The 24738-nt window shown below is 34.0% G+C and overlaps 2 protein-coding genes and 7 long non-coding RNA genes across 10 annotated transcripts; 8 read left to right on the top strand and 1 right to left on the bottom strand.

Moving 5' to 3' along the window:
• Positions 1-1311: 1311 nt before the first annotated feature.
• LOC143190691 (uncharacterized) lies at positions 1312-1943 on the top strand. Its single transcript, XR_013004312.1, has 2 exons — positions 1312-1439; positions 1795-1943. It is a non-coding gene; the product is annotated as an uncharacterized LOC143190691 (long non-coding RNA).
• Positions 1944-2321: 378 nt separating this feature from the next.
• On the top strand, positions 2322-3455 carry LOC143190685 (uncharacterized). The gene is made up of 2 exons (XR_013004307.1): positions 2322-2615; positions 2691-3455. It is a non-coding gene; the product is annotated as an uncharacterized LOC143190685 (long non-coding RNA).
• Positions 3456-3529: 74 nt separating this feature from the next.
• On the top strand, positions 3530-4385 carry LOC143190687 (uncharacterized). The gene is made up of 2 exons (XR_013004308.1): positions 3530-3977; positions 4277-4385. It is a non-coding gene; the product is annotated as an uncharacterized LOC143190687 (long non-coding RNA).
• Positions 4386-4859: 474 nt separating this feature from the next.
• On the top strand, positions 4860-5277 carry LOC143190690 (uncharacterized). The gene is made up of 2 exons (XR_013004311.1): positions 4860-4969; positions 5224-5277. It is a non-coding gene; the product is annotated as an uncharacterized LOC143190690 (long non-coding RNA).
• Positions 5278-7060: 1783 nt separating this feature from the next.
• On the top strand, positions 7061-7849 carry LOC143190688 (uncharacterized). The gene is made up of 2 exons (XR_013004309.1): positions 7061-7271; positions 7327-7849. It is a non-coding gene; the product is annotated as an uncharacterized LOC143190688 (long non-coding RNA).
• A 518-nt stretch (positions 7850-8367) lies between these two features.
• Positions 8368-9020, top strand: LOC143190693 (uncharacterized). 2 transcript variants are annotated; one of them, XR_013004314.1, is made up of 2 exons: positions 8368-8488; positions 8564-8621. It is a non-coding gene; the product is annotated as an uncharacterized LOC143190693 (long non-coding RNA). The 2 variants fall into 2 exon arrangements; XR_013004315.1 differs by lacking the exon at positions 8564-8621 and adding an exon at positions 8845-9020 and having other exon boundaries at positions 8373-8488.
• Positions 9021-9791: 771 nt separating this feature from the next.
• On the top strand, positions 9792-10491 carry LOC143190695 (uncharacterized). Its single transcript, XR_013004319.1, has 2 exons — positions 9792-10231; positions 10305-10491. It is a non-coding gene; the product is annotated as an uncharacterized LOC143190695 (long non-coding RNA).
• Positions 10492-10788: 297 nt separating this feature from the next.
• On the bottom strand, positions 10789-13766 carry Mfap1 (Microfibril-associated protein 1). The gene is made up of 3 exons (XM_076395186.1): positions 13397-13766; positions 12912-13335; positions 10789-12138 (listed from the first exon to the last, which is right to left on the bottom strand). The coding sequence occupies exons 1-3, from the start codon at positions 13641-13643 to the stop codon at positions 11484-11486; spliced, it is 1326 nt and encodes a 441-aa protein (XP_076251301.1). The 5' UTR covers positions 13644-13766; the 3' UTR covers positions 10789-11483.
• Positions 13767-14211: 445 nt separating this feature from the next.
• On the top strand, positions 14212-15014 carry LOC143190682 (uncharacterized). The gene is made up of 3 exons (XM_076395185.1): positions 14212-14531; positions 14596-14806; positions 14858-15014. The coding sequence occupies exons 1-3, from the start codon at positions 14344-14346 to the stop codon at positions 14960-14962; spliced, it is 504 nt and encodes a 167-aa protein (XP_076251300.1). The 5' UTR covers positions 14212-14343; the 3' UTR covers positions 14963-15014.
• Positions 15015-24738: the final 9724 nt, after the last annotated feature.

Below are 24738 nucleotides of genomic sequence, written 5' to 3'. Positions count from 1 at the left end.
AAGGCATAAAGGAAGCTCGTAGCTGTTAAACAATCAATTCAAGGTCAATCAACTTCAGGAATAAGAAAATAGCAAAAGGCGTAAAGGAAGCTCGTAGCTGTTAAACAATCAATTCAAGGTCAATCAACTTCAGGAATAAGAAAATAGCAAAAGGCGCAAAGGAAGCCCGTAGCTGTTAAACAATCAATTCAAAGAAAGCCAACTTCAGGAATAAGAAGATAGCAAAAGGCAAAGAGGAAGCTCGTAGCTGTTAAACAATCCATTCAAGGTCAATCAACTTCAGGAATAAGAAAATAGCAAAAGGCGTAAAGGAAACCCGTAGCTGTTAAACAATCAATTCAAGGTCAATCAACTTCAGGAATAAGAAAATAGCAAAAGGCGTAAAGGAAGCTCGTAGCTGTTAAACGATCAATTCAAGGTAAATTAACCTCAGGAATAGGAAACTAGCAAAAGGAACAACTTCAGGAATAAGAAAATAGCAAGAGGTGCCAGAACGGGAAAGCAAGGAAAGAGAGGTTCAAAACCCGAAAAATGATTATGGGGAAAATCTGGCTGGTTTTGTTCATAGGCTCATCAATTCTTGACCGTAAAGGAAGCTCGTGGCTGTTAAACAATCAATTCAGGTCAAGCCAACTTCAGGAATAAGAAAATAGCAAAAGGCGCACAGGAAGCTCGTAGCTGTTAAACAATCAATTCAGGTCAAGCCAACTTCAGGAATAAGAAAATAGCAAAGGCGCAAAGGAAGCTCGTAGCTGCTAAAGCATCAATTCAGGTCAAGCCAACTTCAGGAATAAGAAAATAGCAAAAGGCGTAAAGAAAGCTCGTAGCTGTTAAACAATCAATTCAAGGTAAATTAACCTCAGGACTAGGAAAATAACAAAAGGAACAACTTCAGGAATAAGAAAATAGCAAAAGGCGCAAATGAAGCTCGTAGCTGTTAAACAAACAATTCAAAGAAGACCAACTTCAGGAATAAGAAAATAGCAAAAGGAGCAAGGGAAGCTCGTAGCTGTTAAAGCACAAATTCAGGTCAATCAACTTCAGGAATAAGAAAATAGCAAAAGGCGCAAAGGAAGCTCGTAGCTGTTGAACAATCAATTAAAGGTCAATCAACTTCAGGAATAAGAAAATAGCAAAAGGCGCAAAGGAAGCTCGTAGCTGTTAAACAATCAATTCAAAGAAAGCCAACTTCAGGAATAAGAAAATAGCAAAAGGCAAAAAGGAAGCTCGTAGCTGTTAAACAATCAATTCAAGGTCAATCAACTTCAGGAATAAGAAAATAGCAAAAGGCGTAAAGGAAGCTCGTAGCTGTTAAACAATCAATTCAAGGTCAATCAACTTCAGGAATAAGAAAATAGCAAAAGGCGCAAAGGAAGCCCGTAGCTGTTAAACAATCAATTCAAAGAAAGCCAACTTCAGGAATAAGAAGATAGCAAAAGGCAAAGAGGAAGCTCGTAGCTGTTAAACGATCAGTTCAAGGTAAATTAACCTCAGGTATAGGAAACTAGCAAAAGGAACAACTTCAGGAATAAGAAAATAGCAAGAGGTGCCAGAACGGGAAAGCAAGGAAAGAGAGGTTCAAAACCCGAAAAATGATTATGGGGAAAATCTGGCTGGTTTTGTTCATAGGCTCATCAATTCTTGACCGTAAAGGAAGCTCGTGGCTGTTAAACAATCAATTCAGGTCAAGCCAACTTCAGGAATAAGAAAATAGCAAAAGGCGCACAGGAAGCTCGTAGCTGTTAAACAATCAATTCAGGTCAAGCCAACTTCAGGAATAAGAAAATAGCAAAGGCGCAAAGGAAGCTCGTAGCTGTTAAAGCATCAATTCAGGTCAAGCCAACTTCAGGAATAAGAAAATAGCAAAAGGCGTAAAGAAAGCTCGTAGCTGTTAAACAATCAATTCAAGGTAAATTAACCTCAGGACTAGGAAAATAACAAAAGGAACAACTTCAGGAATAAGAAAATAGCAAAAGGCGCAAAGGAAGCTCGTAGCTGTTGAACAATCAATTAAAGGTCAATCAACTTCAGGAATAAGAAAATAGCAAAAGGCGCAAAGGAAGCTCGTAGCTGTTAAACAATCAATTCAAAGAAAGCCAACTTCAGGAATAAGAAAATAGCAAAAGGCAAAAAGGAAGCTCGTAGCTGTTAAACAATCAATTCAAGGTCAATCAACTTCAGGAATAAGAAAATAGCAAAAGGCGTAAAGGAAGCTCGTAGCTGTTAAACAATCAATTCAAGGTCAATCAACTTCAGGAATAAGAAAATAGCAAAAGGCGCAAAGGAAGCCCGTAGCTGTTAAACAATCAATTCAAAGAAAGCCAACTTCAGGAATAAGAAGATAGCAAAAGGAGCAAGGGAAGCTCGTAGCTGTTAAAGCACAAATTCAGGTCAATCAACTTCAGGAATAAGAAAATAGCAAAAGGCGCAAAGGAAGCTCGTAGCTGTTGAACAATCAATTAAAGGTCAATCAACTTCAGGAATAAGAAAATAGCAAAAGGCGCAAAGGAAGCTCGTAGCTGTTAAACAATCAATTCAAAGAAAGCCAACTTCAGGAATAAGAAAATAGCAAAAGGCAAAAAGGAAGCTCGTAGCTGTTAAACAATCAATTCAAGGTCAATCAACTTCAGGAATAAGAAAATAGCAAAAGGCGTAAAGGAAGCTCGTAGCTGTTAAACAATCAATTCAAGGTCAATCAACTTCAGGAATAAGAAAATAGCAAAAGGCGCAAAGGAAGCCCGTAGCTGTTAAACAATCAATTCAAAGAAAGCCAACTTCAGGAATAAGAAGATAGCAAAAGGCAAAGAGGAAGCTCGTAGCTGTTAAACAATCCATTCAAGGTCAATCAACTTCAGGAATAAGAAAATAGCAAAAGGCGTAAAGGAAACCCGTAGCTGTTAAACAATCAATTCAAGGTCAATCAACTTCAGGAATAAGAAAATAGCAAAAGGCGTAAAGGAAGCTCGTAGCTGTTAAACGATCAATTCAAGGTAAATTAACCTCAGGAATAGGAAACTAGCAAAAGGAACAACTTCAGGAATAAGAAAATAGCAAGAGGTGCCAGAACGGGAAAGCAAGGAAAGAGAGGTTCAAAACCCGAAAAATGATTGTGGGGAAAATCTGGCTGGTTTTGTTCATAGGCTCATCAATTCTTGACCGTAAAGGAAGCTCGTGTCTGTTAAACAATCAATTCAGGTCAAGCCAACTTCAGGAATAAGAAAATAGCAAAAGGCGCACAGGAAGCTCGTAGCTGTTAAACAATCAATTCAGGTCAAGCCAACTTCAGGAATAAGAAAATAGCAAAAGGCGCAAAGGAAGCTCGTAGCTGTTAAAGCATCAATTCAGGTCAAGCCAACTTCAGGAATAAGAAAATAGCAAAAGGCGTAAAGAAAGCTCGTAGCTGTTAAACAATCAATTCAAGGTAAATTAACCTCAGGACTAGGAAAATAACAAAAGGAACAACTTCAGGAATAAGAAAATAGCAAAAGGCGCAAATGAAGCTCGTAGCTGTTAAACAAACAATTCAAAGAAGACCAACTTCAGGAATAAGAAAATGGCAAAAGGAGCAAGGGAAGCTCGTAGCTGTTGAACAATCAATTAAAGGTCAATCAACTTCAGGAATAAGAAAATAGCAAAAGGCGCAAAGGAAGCTCGTAGCTGTTAAACAATCAATTCAAAGAAAGCCAACTTCAGGAATAAGAAAATAGCAAAAGGCAAAAAGGAAGCTCGTAGCTGTTAAACAATCAATTCAAGGTCAATCAACTTCAGGAATAAGAAAATAGCAAAAGGCGCAAATGAAGCTCGTAGCTGTCAAACAAACAATTCAAAGAAGACCAACTTCAGGAATAAGAAAATAGCAAAAGGAGCAAGGGAAGCTCGTAGCTGTTAAAGCACAAATTCAGGTCAATCAACTTCAGGGATAAGAAAATAGCAAAAGGCGCAAAGGAAGCTCGTAGCTGTTGAACAATCAATTAAAGGTCAATCAACTTCAGGATTAAGAAAATAGCAAAAGGCGCAAAGGAAGCTCGTAGCTGTTAAACAATCAATTCAAAGAAAGCCAACTTCAGGAATAAGAAAATAGCAAAAGGCAAAAAGGAAGCTCGTAGCTGTTAAACAATCAATTCAAGGTCAATCAACTTCAGGAATAAGAAAATAGCAAAAGGCGCAAATGAAGCTCGTAGCTGTCAAACAAACAATTCAAAGAAGACCAACTTCAGGAATAAGAAAATAGCAAAAGGAGCAAGGGAAGCTCGTAGCTGTTAAAGCACAAATTCAGGTCAATCAACTTCAGGGATAAGAAAATAGCAAAAGGCGCAAAGGAAGCTCGTAGCTGTTGAACAATCAATTAAAGGTCAATCAACTTCAGGAATAAGAAAATAGCAAAAGGCGCAAAGGAAGCTCGTAGCTGTTAAACAATCAATTCAAAGAAAGCCAACTTCAGGAATAAGAAAATAGCAAAAGGCAAAAAGGAAGCACGTAGCTGTTAAACAATCAATTCAAGGTAAATTAATCTCAGGAATAGGAAAATAGCAAAAGGAACAACTTCAGGAATAAGAAAATAGCAAGAGGTGCCAGAACGGGAAAGCAAGGAAAGAGAGGTTCAAAACCCGAAAAATGATTATGGGGAAAATCTGGCTGGTTTTGTTCATAGGCTCATCAATTCTTGACCGTAAAGGAAGCTCGTGGCTGTTAAACAATCAATTCAGGTCAAGCCAACTTCAGGAATAAGAAAATAGCAAAAGGCGCACAGGAAGCTCGTAGCTGTTAAACAATCAATTCAGGTCAAGCCAACTTTAGGAATAAGAAAATAGCAAAAGCCGCAAAGGAAGCTCGTAGCTGTTAAAGCATCAATTCAGGTCAAGCCAACTTCAGGAATAAGAAAATAGCAAAAGGCGCAAAGGAAGCTCGTAGCTGTTAAAGCATCAATTCAGGTCAAGCCAACTTCAGGAATAAGAAAATAGCAAAAGGCGTAAAGAAAGCTCGTAGCTGTTAAACAATCAATTCAAGGTAAATTAACCTCAGGACTAGGAAAATAACAAAAGGAACAACTTCAGGAATAAGAAAATAGCAAAAGGCGCAAATGAAGCTCGTAGCTGTTAAACAAACAATTCAAAGAAGACCAACTTCAGGAATAAGAAAATAGCAAAAGGAGCAAGGGAAGCTCGTAGCTGTTAAAGCACAAATTCAGGTCAATCAACTTCAGGAATAAGAAAATAGCAAAAGGCGCAAAGGAAGCTCGTAGCTGTTGAACAATCAATTAAAGGTCAATCAACTTCAGGAATAAGAAAATAGCAAAAGGCGCAAAGGAAGCTCGTAGCTGTTAAACAATCAATTCAAAGAAAGCCAACTTCAGGAATAAGAAAATAGCAAAAGGCAAAAAGGAAGCTCGTAGCTGTTAAACAATCAATTCAAGGTCAATCAACTTCAGGAATAAGAAAATAGCAAAAGGCGTAAAGGAAGCTCGTAGCTGTTAAACAATCAATTCAAGGTCAATCAACTTCAGGAATAAGAAAATAGCAAAAGGCGCAAAGGAAGCCCGTAGCTGTTAAACAATCAATTCAAAGAAAGCCAACTTCAGGAATAAGAAGATAGCAAAAGGCAAAGAGGAAGCTCGTAGCTGTTAAACAATCCATTCAAGGTCAATCAACTTCAGGAATAAGAAAATAGCAAAAGGCGTAAAGGAAACCCGTAGCTGTTAAACAATCAATTCAAGGTCAATCAACTTCAGAAATAAGAAAATAGCAAAAGGCGTAAAGGAAGCTCGTAGCTGTTAAACGATCAATTCAAGGTAAATTAACCTCAGGAATAGGAAACTAGCAAAAGGAACAACTTCAGAAATAAGAAAATAGCAAGAGGTGCCAGAACGGGAAAGCAAGGAAAGAGAGGTTCAAAACCCGAAAAATGATTATGGGGAAAATCTGGCTGGTTTTGTTCATAGGCTCATCAATTATTGACCGTAAAGGAAGCTCGTGGCTGTTAAACAATCAATTCAGGTCAAGCCAACTTCAGGAATAAGAAAATAGCAAAAGGCGCACAGGAAGCTCGTAGCTGTTAAACAATCAATTCAGGTCAAGCCAACTTCAGGAATAAGAAAATAGCAAAAGGCGCAAAGGAAGCTCGTAGCTGTTAAAGCATCAATTCAGGTCAAGCCAACTTCAGGAATAAGAAAATAGCAAAAGGCGTAAAGAAAGCTCGTAGCTGTTAAACAATCAATTCAAGGTAAATTAACCTCAGGACTAGGAAAATAACAAAAGGAACAACTTCAGGAATAAGAAAATAGCAAAAGGCGCAAATGAAGCTCGTAGCTGTTAAACAAACAATTCAAAGAAGACCAACTTCAGGAATAAGAAAATAGCAAAAGGAGCAAGGGAAGCTCGTAGCTGTTAAAGCACAAATTCAGGTCAATCAACTTCAGGAATAAGAAAATAGCAAAAGGCGCAAAGGAAGCTCGTAGCTGTTGAACAATCAATTAAAGGTCAATCAACTTCAGGAATAAGAAAATAGCAAAAGGCGCAAAGGAAGCTCGTAGCTGTTAAACAATCAATTCAAAGAAAGCCAACTTCAGGAATAAGAAAATAGCAAAAGGCAAAAAGGAAGCTCGTAGCTGTTAAACAATCAATTCAAGGTCAATCAACTTCAGGAATAAGAAAATAGCAAAAGGCGCAAATGAAGCTCGTAGCTGTTAAACAAACAATTCAAAGAAGACCAACTTCAGGAATAAGAAAATAGCAAAAGGAGCAAGGGAAGCTCGTAGCTGTTAAAGCACAAATTCAGGTCAATCAACTTCAGGAATAAGAAAATAGCAAAAGGCGCAAAGGAAGCTCGTAGCTGTTGAACAATCAATTAAAGGTCAATCAACTTCAGGAATAAGAAAATAGCAAAAGGCGCAAAGGAAGCTCGTAGCTGTTAAACAATCAACTCAAAGAAAACCAACTTCAGGAATAAGAAAATAGCAAAAGGCAAAAAGGAAGCTCGTAGCTGTTAAACAATCAATTCAAAGTAAATTAACCTCAGGAATAGGAAAATAGCAAAAGGAACAACTTCAGGAATAAGAAAATAGCAAGAGGTGCCAGAACGGGAAAGAGAGGTTCAAAACCCGAAAAATGATTATGGGAAGAATCTGGCTGGTTTTGTTCATAGGCTCATCAATTCTTGACCGCAAAGGAAGCTCGTGGCTGTTAAACAATCAATTCAGGTCAAGCCAACTTCAGGAATAAGAAAATAGCAGAAGGCACAAAGGAAGCTCATAGCTGTTAAACAGTAAATTCAAGGTCAATCAACTTCAGGATCAAAGGAAGCTCGTAGCTGTTAAACAATCAATTCAAGGTCAATCAACTTCAGGAAAAAGAAAATAGCAAAAGGCGTAAAGGAAGCTCGTAGCTGTTAAACAATCAATTCAAGGTAAATTAACCTTAGGAATAGGATAATAGCAAAAGGAACAACTTCAGGAATAAGAAAATAGCAAGAGGTGCCAGAACGGGAAAGCAAGGAAAGAGAGGTTCAAAACCAGAAAAATGATTATGGGGAAAATCTGGCTGGTTTTGTTCATAGGCTCATCAATTCTTGACCGCAAAGGAAGCTCGTGGCTGTTAAACAATCAATTCAGGTCAAGCCAACTTCAGGAATAAGAAAATAGCAAAAGGTACAAAGGAAGCTCGTAGCTATTGAACAATCAATTAAAGGTCAATCAACTTCAGGAATAAGAAAATAGCAAAAGGGGCAAAGGAAGCTCGTAGCTGTTAAACAATCAATTCAAGGTCAATCAACTTCAGGAAAAAGAAAATAGCAAAAGGCGTAAAGGAAGCTCGTAGCTGTTAAACAATCAATTCAAGGTAAATTAACCTTAGGAATAGGATAATAGCAAAAGGAACAACTTCAGGAATAAGAAAATAGTAAGAGGTGCCAGAACGGGAAAGCAAGGAAAGAGAGGTTCAAAACCAGAAAAATGATTATGGGGAAAATCTGGCTGGTTTTGTTCATAGGCTCATCAATTCTTGACCGCAAAGGAAGCTCGTGGCTGTTAAACAATCAATTCAGGTCAAGCCAACTTCAGGAATAAGAAAATAGCAAAAGGTACAAAGGAAGCTCGTAGCTATTGAACAATCAATTAAAGGTCAATCAACTTCAGGAATAAGAAAATAGCAAAAGGGGCAAAGGAAGCTCGTAGCTGTTTAACAATCAATTCAAGGTCCATCAACTTCAGGAATAAGAAAATAGCAAAAGGCGCAAAGGAAGCTCGTAGCTGTTAAACAGTAAATTCAAGGTCAATCAACTTCAGGAATAAGAAAATAGCAAAAGGGGCAAAGGAAGCTCGTAGCTGTTAAACAATCAATTCAAGGTCCATCAACTTCAGGAATATGATAATAGCAAAAGGCGCAAAGGAAGCTCGTAGCTGTTAAACAGTAAATTCAAGGTCAATCAACTTCAGGAATAAGAAAATAGCAAAAGGGGCAAAGGAAGCTCGTAGCTGTTAAACAATCAATTCAAGGTCAATCAACTTCAGGAATAAGAAAATAGCAAAAGGCGCAAAGGAAGCTCGTAGCTGTTAAACAGTCAATTCAAGGTAAATTAACCTCAGGAATAGGATAATAGCAAAAGGAACAACTTCAGGAATAAGAAAATAGCAAGAGGTGCCAGAACGGGAAAGCAAGGAAAGAGAGGTTCAAAACCCGAAAAATGATTATGGGGAATATCTGGCTGGTTTTGTTCATAGGCTCATCTACTCTTGACCGCAAAGGAAGCTCGTGGCTGTTAAACAATCAATTCAGGTCAAGCCAACTTCAGGAATAAGAAAATAGCAAAAGGCGCAAAGGAAGCCCGTAGCTGTTAAACAATCAATTCAAGGTCCATCAACTTCAGGAATATGAAAATAGCAAAAGGCGCAAAGGAAGCTCGTAGCTGTTAAACAGTAAATTCAAGGTCAATCAACTTCAGGAATAAGAAAATAGCAAAAGGGGCAAAGGAAGCTCGTAGCTGTTAAACAATCAATTCAAGGTCAATCAACTTCAGGAATAAGAAAATAGCAAAAGGCGCAAAGGAAGCCCGTAGCTGTTAAACAATCAATTCAAGGTCCATCAACTTCAGGAATATGAAAATAGCAAAAGGCGCAAAGGAAGCTCGTAGCTGTTAAACAGTAAATTCAAGGTCAATCAACTTCAGGAATAAGAAAATAGCAAAAGGGGCAAAGGAAGCTCGTAGCTGTTAAACAATCAATTCAAGGTCAATCAACTTCAGGAATAAGAAAATAGCAAAAGGCGCAAAGGAAGCCCGTAGCTGTTAAACAATCAATTCAAGGTCCATCAACTTCAGGAATATGAAAATAGCAAAAGGCGCAAAGGAAGCTCGTAGCTGTTAAACAGTAAATTCAAGGTCAATCAACTTCAGGAATAAGAAAATAGCAAAAGGGGCAAAGGAAGCTCGTAGCTGTTGAACAATCAATTAAAGGTCAATCAACTTCAGGAATAAGAAAATAGCAAAAGGCGCAAAGGAAGCCCGTAGCTGTTAAACAATCAATTCAAGGTCCATCAACTTCAGGAATATGAAAATAGCAAAAGGCGCAAAGGAAGCTCGTAGCTGTTAAACAGTAAATTCAAGGTCAATCAACTTCAGGAATAAGAAAATAGCAAAAGGGGCAAAGGAAGCTCGTAGCTGTTAAACAATCAATTCAAGGTCCATCAACTTCAGGAATATGAAAATAGCAAAAGGCGCAAAGGAAGCTCGTAGCTGTTAAACAGTAAATTCAAGGTCAATCAACTTCAGGAATAAGAAAATAGCAAAAGGGGCAAAGGCAGCTCGTAGCTGTTAAACAATCAATTCAAGGTCAATCAACTTCAGGAATAAGAAAATAGCAAAAGGCGCAAAGGAAGCTCGTAGCTGTTAAACAGTCAATTCAAGGTAAATTAACCTCAGGAATAGGATAATAGCAAAAGGAACAACTTCAGGAATAAGAAAATATCAAGAGGTGCCAGAACGGGAAAGCAAGGAAAGAGAGGTTCAAAACCCGAAAAATGATTATGGGGAATATCTGGCTGGTTTTGTTCATAGGCTCATCTATTCTTGACCGCAAAGGAAGCTCGTGGCTGTTAAACAATCAATTCAGGTCAAGACAACTTCAGGAATAAGAAAATAGCAAAAGGCACAAAGGAAGCTCGTAGCTGTTGAACAATCAATTAAAGGTCAATCAACTTCAGGAATAAGAAAATAGCAAAAGGCGCAAAGGAAGCTCGTAGCTGTTGAACAATCAATTAAAGGTCAATCAACTTCAGGAATAAGAAAATAGCAAAAAGCGCAAAGGAAGCTCGTAGCTGTTAAACAATCAATTCAAAGAAAGCCAACTTCAGGAATAAGAAAATAGCAAAAGGCGCAAAGGAAGCTCGTAGCTGTTAAAGCACCAATTCAGGTCAAGCCAGCTTCAGGAATAAGAAAGTAGCAAAAGGTATAAAGGAAGCTCGTAGCTGTTAAACAATCAATTTAAAGTAAATTAACCTCAGGAATAGGAAAATAGCAAAAGGTACAACTTCAGGAATAAGAAGATAGCAAGAGGTGCCAGAACGGGAAAGCAAGGAAAGAGTTTTAAAACACAATGATACCACTGCGGCTTTCAAGTCATCTATACAAATTTCCTAATTGTAGCATATTTAGTAACCGGGTCCAAAACCAGGAACGGAAGTACCCAGAGCGAATCCGTGTGAATTTGTTCAATCTCTTAACTCTGCACGCCACAATGAAGACCAAAATGAAATAATTCTATTGTGTTGACTTTAATGAAATAAATAAAATTATATATAATTTTCTTTTGTTTCATTTATTCGTTCTAGTTCATCTGTATTTTAACAATCTATAATTAAATATGTTAAAGGGCTTTGATGAAATAATCTCCGTTGATGGTATTGGAATATCGATTTCTGTAGTTTTTTCCTCGATAATTTCTAGGAGTACGATTCAGTAAATAAAAGTACAATGGCAATATCTTTTATGACAGGTCGATAATAAAGACAAACAAATAAAAAGTACACTACGATGGCGGTAAAATTAAATTGTTTCCCAAATAAAGCTATCCAGTCAAATTAAATCCAATATAATTAGGAAAATAATTTCATATTTCCACATTTGAAAGTGTTAAAATGGTTAAAAATATAAGTAAAATACTTCTGATGGGTACTGAGGATTTTGTTTTTTCAAGCTGTTTTTTTTTTACTCAAAAATTTCTTAAATTATTTATCAGTTACTTTCGAGGTCGGCACATAATCAAGTTAAATTAATATACAAAATATCAGAAAAGCTGCATCTTCATGTAAAAATATTTGTAGATCAAATAAGTTCGTTGAAATAACGGTTTAATCTCGACTGTTATTTTGAAGCCAATTGTTTGTAAGTTAATAAATATCTTAAGAAATTAAAACAGGTTGTCATTAGAATTAATATCCCAAAATGATATATTCAAATTATTTTCTATATGCACAATGGTTATCTCACAGTTAGTATTACTGAACTTTCTTCTTTTTAAGTGTTGGCTTGTCGAATACTTGCTTAACTCCTCCAGCTTGAACTGAGTGAAACTTGATATTTTGTTGATTTTCATTGGACCAAGGCGAGTCGAACTGGGTGGTATCTTGATCAACCAAATGCGTATACTTGGTCCTTCCGGATCTTCCGAAGTTCTTAACTTGCATAACTTTGGGTAGGATTGTTTTGTCGAAGTGATCCTCCAGTGTGGCTTGAGCGAAATCTCTCTTAAATATATCTTCTTCCTTATCCAAATAGAAGGCACCACGATGATAGTACTTCTGTAAAAATTTGTATTTTCCTTTCGCTGCCTTGTTGGTTACTAATTTCGGATTCAATCTCAACGCTAATCTTCTCTCTTCTTCCGTCATATTGCGAAGTTTTTCCGTCTCGATCTTCTCTTTTTCTATAGCCTCCCGTTCCTCTCTGTCCCTCTTTATTCTTTTCAGCTCCCTTAATTTCCAAGCTTCGTATTCAACTTCGTCGTTTTCATCATCGGTACAAACGTCATTCAAATCCGGTTCATTTGTATCCTTGTCTTTCTCTTCCTTCTTATTGCGAATTAAATCCTCAACCATTCTCAATGTTTGATGACGTTTCTCTTCAGCTTTCCTAGCTTCTTCTTCTTCTAATCTAAATTATAATTAACATGATTTAATATTTACCCTATATAATAATATATCGCTCAATATATATATATATATATATATATATATATATGATTTTAATAAAATGAGTTTTGTTATTTTCGAAACAACGCACCATATCACAAGTCAATAAAAACTGGCCAATTCAATGTAAATGGTGAGCAGCAAAGCAAGTCAAATTGTATGTAGCGTAATTGATTGAAGGCATCCCAGATTTGGCTATTAGTTATTTGTAGTTCTTAAAGGAATGTCCCATCAAAAGAGTTTTGGGTCAAATGAAGAAGTTGCTGCTGAAGTTGAAGCCTAGTTTTAACACAAGTACAGACAAATCGTTGTAGAAAAAATATATATTATAGTGTATTCAATGTATCATTCTCAAAGAATAATATCTTGATGGATAAATGGATGTTTTATCAATGACTGGGACTTAATGATGTAATTTTATATAAGACGCTGCCTAGGAATGAAAATGTTTCAGACTCGGAAACAGTCTATTCTCATGTATTTTCAACTGTTAAATTCAAAAAGCATAAAAAAAATTATGGATTAGTTCTAGTTTCATAGATGCAATGAAATCTTCTGCGGGATAATGTTAGGATATCTTCCAAAACCTGGGATCTTTTGAGTCAACAAATGATTGTTTATGGATCCAACCATCTGGTAGATCATTTTTAAAAATTTAAAATGTATACTAACATTAAAAAAACTTAAAAACATGTCATAAACAGTCACACTTTTTTATTTCAGCAGCGTTATTACCTTTTCTGTTTTGCAGCCTCCTTTTCTTTCTCAATTATGGTCACTCTATCTCGTTTCCTTACAAAAACAGGTTTCAATCTTGGTCCGGTTTCTTCTTCTGAATCCGTGTATTCCTCAGATTCCTCCTCTTCTGAAGATGAAGAATCCTCTTCCTGTTTCAAAAACTCTTCTTCAGTTTTCGTCTTTAAAATTTTAGTTTTCAACTGTTCGCGGCGACGTTCAATTTCACCATCACTGAGTTCCTCTTCAGAAGCGTCATCATCAGGCCCCGCTTCCAAGGTATGTTTGTGTTCTGGTAAATTGATATTGTCTTTTTCATCTTCATCTGATGATTCTAAAACTTCTGCTTCAAATACATGTCTTCTACGTTCAGGCCTTACTTCAGTATCAATTTCTACATTTTTCAACCTCTTTAATCTGGGATCTAAAACGGCACCATTGTTTAATACTGTATTAATATTAATAATAATTAGTTGTCCAATTACCTCTTATTTCATCATCACTTTTTGTAACTTCTGGAGAGGGATCTTTGGGTAAATGATGTCTACGTTCCAAAAAATCATCATCACTGTCACTATCTGAGCGGGCATCTTGTGCATATTCAGGTTTCTTTCCAGCCACATATCTATGAACTTTAACTTTTTGCATAGTCAGTTCACCTTTTTCATTTCTTACTGGTATAGCACCAGCTGTGCTTTGAATCCCATAAAGTAGAGGTGGGTTGAGAGCCATAGTTTTAAAATAAATCAACAACTAAATACCTTTATATTAACAAGTTTAATAAAATATACTTTGATATGACTACTATTTACTCACAAAAACACCACTTAACCTAAAAAAATCGACAACTTGACAGATTGGTTTCTTCTTTAAAAATGGAACGCTGTTAATATGGAATTAATAAAATAAAAAATATATATTCAAGATAAATTAATAATAACATAATTAAATTGTTAGAAGGCATAATTAATTAAATATATATGTATGTACAAAATTGTACAAATTATAATTATATGATTTATATATAGTTATTTTTATAGTAGTTGTTTTCTTGTTTTTTGGTTTTCATTATTTTCAACAGATGTCGCAGTATTGGTATTATTAAAAATTAGTGTTCTTATAGTAGAATTAATCATATTATTTATTATAATTTTTTATATTTAGATATAATAGACATTGTATGAAAATAAACTTAAATTTTATAATGCAATAAAGACTAGAAACGGTTATGTTTATAACGATATCCGCTAATTAGCAGATTTCTGCACATTGGCAATGTTGACTGCCGATTTGACGTTTTTTTAAAAATATTTTTTAACCGTACAAAACTTTGACAATTCTCTATAATTTGTGTTAGTACTATTTACCCGTAGAATAACGAGTATTCTGTATTATATGATTTAATCTATCCTTTACTATTTATGTTTAAAAGATGGATTTAGTAGGAGCTATATTACGAGGTTGTGGATGCGAAAGCAGTCTTGCTTCATTTAAAACACAACGTATAGAATATAATGATTTAAAATTATTGGTCAAAGAGGATCTGGATTATTTAGGTATTAAAGATAAATCAGTTCAAGATAATGTTATCAAAAATTGCCAGAGTTTACATAGCCCCAGGTAATATATTTTTAAAAGTTGTATACATATTTTTGTAATATCACTTAGTCTACTATTTGTTTAGATCAAGGAGAGAGTTTCTTATAGATGGCCAGTATATATGTCTTATTGCAAATCAAATAAGTCTCCAGCTTAGGAAACATTTTGCTAATCTATCATGTACTGTAAAACGCCGTAACATAAAAATTTGCAATATAAAACTAAAACCTGTATCTCGATGTTTTCAAAAGTCTGTAACAATTTTGGATAATAATATAAATTACATGGAGCAAGTGGTAATATGTTATGTTATCATACAAATAATTGTATCAACCATATTTTTTTAGCTAACAAGGAATCAAAAACAAAAGAAATTCAAGATGGGATGTAAATCTACAGCGGCTGCAATGATAGTACTACTTATTGCCATCTATTTATACTTTAAAAAATAATTTTTTTATAGTTCTTACTGCATTATTAAAATATAAAAACAAATTGCTGAAATTTCAGAGTGTTTGTTAATTCTTAACCTTTAAATTAATTTTTAAACAATTTAAGCAAGAAGTAAAGAGGAAATAGAGTGCTAGTTTAGTGAAGCCTTGTGTCAAAATTTAACTAGGGATAGTATAGTTGAATGCAAGGGTTGGGTTTTTTAACTGATATGAGTAATGCATTTTCAAAAGTTGGAATTTTTGGAGACAATCTAAAGGAATTATCAGTACTACTTTTTTTGGGATATGGCATTTTGATTTGGTTTTGGTTTTTAATTACCAATTTGGTGAAATCCCTGAGAAAAAGAAAAAACACTATGCTTTGAATAAAACTTAGAGGTTTTACTTGGCACAATTAAACAGTACTGGTGTTTTTATTAATAGTATGTTTTTTTAATAAGAATACAGAAAAAGAAAATACATATTTGGCAAAGGCTTAACTCGTCTGCGATATTTCAATACCTATCACATTGATAATGGAATAAGCTTCATTTTTGATATAATTCTTTATCATTTCTCATTAAAATCTTCCTTTTCAAGATCATAAATTAAAAGTTCACATTCTTAACTACTACTTTATGTCACTGTTTTTTTGGCCAAATGTCTATTATATCTATTATGAAATAATATATCTCATATTAAGCTTCTTACAAAATGTTTCAATATCGTAGAACTATAAAGAAACACAACTTAGCACAATATAAACTTGTTAAAACATATGATAAGATGGCTTTAAAGCATCATATCTATAAGTAATACTTTTCTGAACACTTATTTTATGTAGAGAAATTTTAAACCTATTGAATTTAACATTTAGATTAAGTTGTTTACATTGTTACTTACAAATGCTAATGGAAAAACATTATTAAATGTCTTTCAGGATAACGGTGAAGGCGCAAATATATATATTATATATATTTTAGGGTTCAAATTTCGCATTCCCCCGTTATTATACATTCTGGGAAGAGTGCCCGAGGATTTCCATTTAGTTATTAATATATAAATATACCTAAAAAAAGTTAATTTACTTAGACATTAATTTACAATTCCCCTAACGCAGTAATAAATTTCAAACACAAAGATTTGGCTCTTCTCAGTTGAGCCTACCATAAAATGGGATATTCAACATTGTTCTGTTACTTTATCGAAAGTAATTTCTTAACGCAGCTGGATTAACACCCCCTTTTCCACCTACCTTGAGAACCCTAAAATCGCCATTATATAATATAATACTAATTGTTGCTAGCCACAATGAATGGGTTGTTTATTTTATTAACTTCCTAATGATCATTTTGCTTTTGAACTTTTATACTTGTTCTGGCTCCTTTATATTTGTCAACCCAAGTGTATATTTCAAGAAAATTTACTTAACCCTCTACCTGCGGTAATATCGTAACTATTATGTACATACATTTTGGGTAGGTGGATTTACGATACTGTACGAATTTTAATCTGCAGTAGTGTCAACGAGTAAAGATTAATATCGAAAGAAAACGTAAAGATAATAAAATTTTGCCACCATCGTTTCGATGATGGATCGCATATAGCCTAAAAGCCGTGAAGAAACAGCAAATCCAAAATCGAATCGCAAATTCTTTTGACCTGTTGTGTTAATTTATATTTCAATAATAAAATTTATCCATTAAGTAATTTAAAATTGTAAATATTCTAATGGTCTATTATATTATCTGCACTCTGTTCAGGAATCAAGAAAAAAAAATTTAGTTATATACTTTTATAGGTAGTTAGATAATTTAATAATTTTATTTAAAAAAAAAACAGGCTTAAAATGGAACGAATGGAAGGTCGCATAATGTTAAGTATTTTTATTTCGAAAATCATATTGTTTTAACTGTAATTTTTATTTACTTATTCTTATTTTCTTGATTATTGTGGTTTTACCTTTAATGTATATAAATAATACAGTAGACGTTTGTTAATGTGAACAAATTCAAACCAAGTGTTGTCAAACCGAACGTGATTTAAATAATAAACGTCATATCAAAATTACTGATTAAAATTGTCAATTGGCGTTTAGAAATGTCTGCAACCGTTTTTTATGAAGAAGTAAATTAAAATATCTGTGTTATCTGTCTGATAGTTTACGTATCAGTCACATAAAACATTCTAAACTACATTTCTAACTTCAATGGGAACATCCACACTGTATCTTCCTCCTAATTATAATTTGTTTGCTTTGTTCTTCGTTCCATAAATTGATATCAGCTATCAGCATCTTTAGTAAGTTAATGACATCCAAGGATGCACTGACAATTGATCCCAATTGTTTCTTAGTTACACCAAAGAAAACATAAGAGATTGTCACAACATTTTCGAACAGTTTCTTAATTAAGTACACTCCGGATCATATGCAAATTTAAAACAGCTTCTCATAGTTTTTCACAGTTTCAAAGCCTCAGATATATTTTCGGGATTTTTTAATAGGACTGATAAAAGTAGAAACTTTCAGTGCGATAGTTTGGTAAATCTTATAAAAAATTTGCGGTTACAAAATAATTGTCATATATGAGTAACAAAGAGGTATACTGAAGTTCTTAAATTATTTTGCTTCTCCTGTTATCATTGGCTTTGTTTTATGTGAACCATTAGCATTAGTACAAACTAGAAAGGTGCTGCTTTCCGGCTTTCTATCCGGAGCTTATCTTTCAAATAATGCAGCATATGCTTTCTCTGGTTATATTTTCCAATAAAGACTTTTATCAGCATTTTAAATTTGTTTTATTCTTAATTCTCTTTAATTATTTATATCAATTTTTCTTTAAATGGGTGTCTTAATTCTGGTAGTGCTTATATTTTCTGACAGCAGTCGAATTCCGCCTTCCACTAGCTACGAAATTTTCAGTCTCTTCATTTAACATTGGTAGTCCTTTTAAGTATTTCGTCGCTAATTGAGACATCCTTCCTCGTTGTTTAAAAATCCACTTTTAGAAGAAATTCTCCATTTTAGACGCCTTTGCATTTTTTGATGTTCTGTTTCTCAAGTTCACAAAGGTTTTGTAAGTTAAAGAAAAATTGTAATTTTACAGATTGTTGCCTTCGATGCTCCATATTTTTTGTCAAGTCTGCCACTTCCACACCTAATACAACGTCGCGTAAGATTTTGGTTTTGTTATATAATTTTAAACATTTTCATTTATATGATATGGATGATATAGTCGAAGAAATGCTGAAAGTAAGCAATGTCCTCGATAAAAGGCAAAAACCAAATGTGCTTTAACTCTCACACGTATTAACGAAAGTAAATCTGTGCACGTGCAGTTCACCTACAATTAGACCGTACAAGCACCTATAACATTAAATAATACTATCATGCCATATAGCAACAACGCTAAATATCTCGGAATTAATCTTGATGCAAAACTTCGCTAGAAGGAACATATAAAGACGAAAAGAAAATTACTGGAATTGAAATATTGCTATTTGGGTAATTGGAAGAAAAACAATTATCAGTACATAATAAATTGCTATTATATAAGCAAATACTGAAACCTATATGGACATACGGACTTCAATTATGGGGATGTTCTGCAAAGAGTAACATAAACAAAATACAAATTTTTCAGAAGAAAGTCATGAGAGGTATTGTGGGCGCACCCAAATACTATAGGACTGATTACCTACATCGGGACCTTCAGATGCCCACAGTCAGTCAAGAAATCAAGAGAATTTCAAACCATCTGATCTTCTGTAGTGTTGTGTAGTGAAGTGCATATAATATGCAAAAAATACGGCAGTAATATGTATAAACATTATTTCACTAGTGAGTGAGAGAGGGCCGATGGGCCCTCCTGGTTATATACCTAGATTTAAGTTATCATAAAGACAAATTGTAAGTTAGTCGGAGACGACTAGTAACAATGTAATAATTAAATAATAATAATAATAAAAAACTCTCACACGACTGAATTAGTGTTTCTCTGCAGTTTGCAGAATTCCCATACTAACTGTCGTGCCAAGAACTTTTACATAATTGGACGTAAATATTTATATTACCGCGCGTTCTATATGATCCTATGTGTGGCACGAATTTTGTTCTTATATAACGCAATATTTTCATTATTGAGTGTTTATATTATCGAGTGTCTTCTATATAAGTCATTTACATAAAAATAGCATCAAAACACGTCATGTGATCTCGAACAAACGTGATTAACCGCAGAGATTGAACCAATGGGAGTTGAGTGATATCATTCGAGATCTGCGGAATGATATCAGGGTTTATTAAAAGAGAAGAACAAGAAACAACGAAATCTTGTGAGCCACCAATCGATTTGTGGTCGATTCAACCACTTGGTAGGCGTTCTTTCAACGATTCGGAATGTAAATGTCAATAAAATAATTATCAGAAAACGTTGAATTTTGTTTATTTGTTGGACACTGCTATATCTGTAGGTTCTATAGTCACCAATAAATGCTTTTTTACCATTCACAATGCAATCTCTAGTAATCTTTAGAGACGTTAACATTGAAGCTCCCACAGGGATTTAAGGAAGATGAAACGTAATCAAGCAGTTTTCGCGTAGGTCGATAGACGCGTCTTCTTTTTTTTTTTTGTTAAAACCCAAAACGTCGAACAGATCAATGGCGAAATACTACGACCCGTGACATCCACATTTTACAGTTTTCAACAAAAATAAACAGAGAGCGAACGCTTAACAATGCGCCAATCGTTCAAACGATCTGCAATGCCTCTGACATATGCACATATACACGAATTCAAAAGGCGGCTTAAAATCACAGCTGTGTCGGTTTGCGCCCCCTATCACGGCTAGATTTCTGTGATGGTTTCGTGGATTCGATACGTGCTGGTATCATCCGGACGTGGAAAACATTTTGTGGTACGAGAGTTAGTGACAGGATCAAATAAAATAATGAAGTTTAGTACAAAGTGACCTGCCTTTTAGGCAGAGTATTATTAAGCCATACATTATCCACGGACGACAGCAAGACCGGCTATTAGAATGGCCTTTTTTCGAATGGGAGGACTGTATGCCATTCGATTCTAAGGGGCGATGAATCAATTAATTCTAAGCCGCCATTTTACATGTACAGACCGCAAATCTGCGACAGTAATAGAGGGTTATAAAGTTTAATGTCTGGTGAGTTTGTGATAAAAAATGGCTAAATGATACTTTATCATTCGTATAAGTTTGATGTTACATATTTTATTTTGCACTTTTTTCCTTTTAATCGTAAATAATTAAGTTTAAATAATTGATTATCACCATCAAATAGATTCCTTCACTAATAAACTTAAAAACCGTTGAACAACTGTTCTGTAATATCCTATTTTTTTCTTACATCTTACGTAAGATATCTTTAGTACAATCTTTATTTATTACTATTGCTGTACTTGCATCAATACACAAGCAAAATCAGTGCGGGATAAAAACATTCATCTGTATTTCAAAATTAAAATTAAATTACACTATCTAAGCTATAATTAAGATTGATACTTTACACAATAATAGGTCAATTGAAAAGTCCCCGGCCTCATACATAGATGGCGCTATTAGAACTAAATCCAAATGTTTTTTAGTTACCCCTAGCACTCAAAAAATGCGTGTATAAATTTGACAGCTGTCGTATCATTAGTTTGTGAATTATAGCATTTTGAGTGAAGCAACTGTAGTTATTGTGAAAAAAATCGATAAAAAGCAATTTCGCGTGATGATAAATATTGCTTTTTGAAAGGAAAACATACAGTTGAAGCTAAAACTTGGCTTGATGGCAAGTTTCCGGACACTGCCCCACGAAAGTCAAACATCAAGGATTGGTATGCCAAGTTTAGACATGGTTAAATGAGCACCGAAGACGGTAAACGCAGTGGATGCCCAAAAGAGATTGTTACCGACGAAAACATTTAAAAAATCCACAATATAATTTTGAATGACCGTCAATTCAAATTGAATGAAATAGCAGGCACTCTAAAGTTATCAACTGAAATACGCCTACTATACACGCATGAACTATACTCTTGGTGTAATTGGAAAAATGTGTTTTAATGTCAATTCTGTTAACGATTCGATCGGAAAATGGAATTATACTTGCTTCATCAGGTATTGTATTTACGCAAGGAAGGCAGTCGAAGAAGTCATTCAACACTCAAACTGTTTAAAAATACTTTAATTATTAAGATTTAATTTTTTAAGATAATTTAGCAAATTATGAAAAAGTTACCCAAAAAAGATTAATGCACACAGTTAGGATTATTAAATTCTAAAATATAATATTACTAGCTTTATTATAAATTACCATAACCCTACAGCCAGACTGAACCGATATGATGCCAAAAAAGAAGAAACTGTTACAGTAACGATGCCTTAAACAGTTAGGGCATGAAGAACACTTGAAGTTTGAATCATCAACTATTTTAAAACAATAGCCTTAATATTTGGTACTGTAGGGAGGGTTTAACAAAACATCAATGGCTTTCTGAACAGTTTGCTCGTTCAATACGTGAATGGCTTTATGGTTGGTGTAAACCGTCGTCAAAAAACAAGTCTTTTTGTTAATTGTTTTGTGAGGGGTTATAAGCAAAATGAAACATTTGAAGTTGAATTGTCGTCTGAGGGTATTATTGATAAAGAATTAGTAATGCGCATGCTCGTTGAAATATTGCAGTTGCAATGACTGTGTTTTTAAATCGAATTTGGAAATCTAACCAAAATGTTTAATAGTTTTGCACCAAATTTGAAAATACGCGGAATAAAATTAATATACTAAAATAACTATCTTGATGTTAAGATGCAATAAGAAATATGCTTGTTTTGCTATATATTAAAAATTAGGTACAAGTACATTGATAACATTTAATATATCTTATATAGATATCAGAAATACAAACATATCAATATCATACCCACTTATGTAAAGAATAAATATTTTTAAACAAATTATTTTTTTTATTAAATGGCGAAATGTTTTAACAAATGGAAGAAAAATTTATTCCAAGAAGATGTCATTCATAAAAGTTAAAAGGCAATCGAGTAATTTTGTAGCATGAGAGGTTATGTCTGTCTGTCATGTCATATCCATCGCATTTATCAGATATTGCTCTTTCTGACTGTAACGAAAATACCGAGAAAAATAGGAAACGATCGACAGTACCTTGAATAAAATACATTGTACCAATTTCTTTGGATAAAACTCCAAAGTTACCAAAAAAAATCTCGACACTTATTTATACACCCTATATATGTTTATTCGGCTGTGGGATGTCCCCTAGACGGGCAGGCCTTAAACGCCTAAAGTTGTTGACAGTAAAATCACTGCGCTAGCACAGTTGCCCGCAACGTTTTGTACTTAAAATGGTAATTTGTCAAAAAGCGCCCTATCGTGGGCCTGGCCTCGGGCGAGAGGAGGGTTAATAAAAAGCAAGGGTCCATTTTTAAGTGCACAGTTTAGTTAGAGATTATCTGTTAGCAAGTCGAACAATATCAGTGACGTAGTTATGCATTTTTATTTACATTAATTACATTAACATTAACATGAATATTTTAACTTTGACCACAAAAATAAAATAATATTATCTTAAAAAAACAAGTAACATTTCAAGGAGGTTAGAAAACTAACAAAAACAATATTTTAATGAACACCAGAGTCATAAACCCCAGAAAAAATTGATGTTAAAAATCTTGTCCTTGCCATTTCTACATCACATTAGACAAAAAAGGTGTAACAAAAAAGTCGTTAATTAAATCCATAATTAGTAAAAATTATCCCATGAAGTGAATATATTCAATTTTATGGTATTATGGTATTATATTATTTTATTATGGTCTGATAGATAGACATATTGTCCAGTATTTAAATTTTTTTAACTTGTATTAGCACTAAATAAGCATCTGAAGTTATTATAATAATTTTATTGTATTTGTAACAATTGTAAGAAATTTTGTTTTGTGTACTACTTTATCGTCTTTGAACTTATTAAATGTAATTCAAGGCATTCAAAATTTTTATTGTAGTTAATTCACCACATTATAATGTAACGTTAATTTGTAAAGAGGTTTCTAAGCGTTAATTTCTTCATTTAACCATTAGAATAAACTTTAATATGCAGACATCATCTTCTAGACTCTCAATACTACATCTAAATCAAGAGAAGCTACACTATAGCTGTTAGAGGTATTAGAGAGATATTTCGTAGGTCTACAATAGTTTATATGAAATATTCTTCTTAAGTCACGGGTTATTACTTTTTGTACTAATATTGATCCCCGCTGCAGTCCACTGACATCTAAAATTGAGAACCTGTTTAAATCCCATTTGTTGACCAACGAACATGAAAACAACAAAAAAAACGCAAAATGACTTTATTTTTAGTGTAATTTCCTTCAAAATTAATATATTTAGGTTAATGGTTTTTCCCATTGGGTTCTTTTATTAAAGAGATTGCCCGAAAGACCTGTAAAGTAATTTTTACTGCATCTATATAACCAGCAGCCAAAAGGACCTAAATCTGTTGATTAAGATGGATATTAAGCAACACTTATTTTAATTAACTGATTTTGGCGTTGGTTTTGTGAATTGTATCAGCCTGTTTCGAAGAATCAGGTTCGCACCATTTTCTTATTTTGATTTACGTCATGGTACTATATGCAAGACTCGCCCATTGTAATGAAATAAACTAAATAAGTTTTATTTGAAATACACCTCATAAAAACGAAACCGCTACGCCTCTGATGGATTAAAAGAGACGATATCTATGGACTTCGGGGTAACATTTTACCCATGTGGTTTGACACCGCTGTTTTTTGATTCAACTTTTAGCAAATGTTATAATATGTTAAATTTAATTATGCATTATTATCAGTACATATTTAGTTCTCTTTTTGAAATTTAGTTTTTTGATATTTTCCTAATCTATCCTTATACATAAAAGTTCATTCTGTATTCTTGTTACTTTTTCATTTTTTTATAATAGGTATTAATATATTTTTTCTTTTCTATACTTGTTTTGTACTTTAAATGGAAATAATGTTTCTTTTTCGACCATTTAAGATTTGTGCGAATATCTCAACATATTTCATAACGGCCCTATAAAAAGATATAGTGCATTCATTTCTTTTACTTGATTAATCTTCTCACGGGAACATCTAAAAAAGTAGACAGTGATGCGGGTCTTTACGGTTTCCTTCGAATCGCGACCAAACAATGCCTCCACTCGGCGAATGTTGCTCTTCGAGTGGTCCTCTATAGACCATCGCCATGTGCGGCGGTTTGCCAAACACTACAACCCACTCAATCAATAAGCAAGTACTCTCACAAGTACTACCGGCTACGGGAAGGAAGTGAGAAAGAATTAATTACCAATGAGATGGAATGGAATCGATTAGGTAGAAGATGATCAAAGCATTTCCGACGGTATAGGTATAAAATATTAATAGCCAGGTTATTTCAATTTTCTTAATAATGGTTTTTGAATTATTAAATTTGACCATTCAATATTAATTTCATTTGCAATTTTCAGTTTTGGACTTGAATTGCAGATTTTTTTTTCTTCAATGAAAATTAACGGTCAACTTACTGTTAGTAATTATTATTTGTCTTTCATATTCCATAATATTTTTGCCAAAAATGGTTGTTCTCAAAGTGAATCCTTGGTTTTTTGCTTTCCGGAAGTAAAAAATAATAAATATTAATATTGAGGAACTTACGACTGACTGAGCATGGCGTACAAAATACAAAAATAAGTCATAGAAAAAATAGAA

The sequence above is a fragment of the Rhynchophorus ferrugineus genome, unplaced genomic scaffold (assembly GCF_030347505.1).
Source record: "Rhynchophorus ferrugineus isolate W39M unplaced genomic scaffold, kcgeb_rfMv2 rfM2, whole genome shotgun sequence".
NCBI lineage: Eukaryota > Metazoa > Arthropoda > Insecta > Coleoptera > Curculionidae > Rhynchophorus > Rhynchophorus ferrugineus.
The sequence above is the reverse complement of the archived record's forward strand: the minus strand, read 5'-3'. Positions and strand labels throughout refer to the sequence as shown.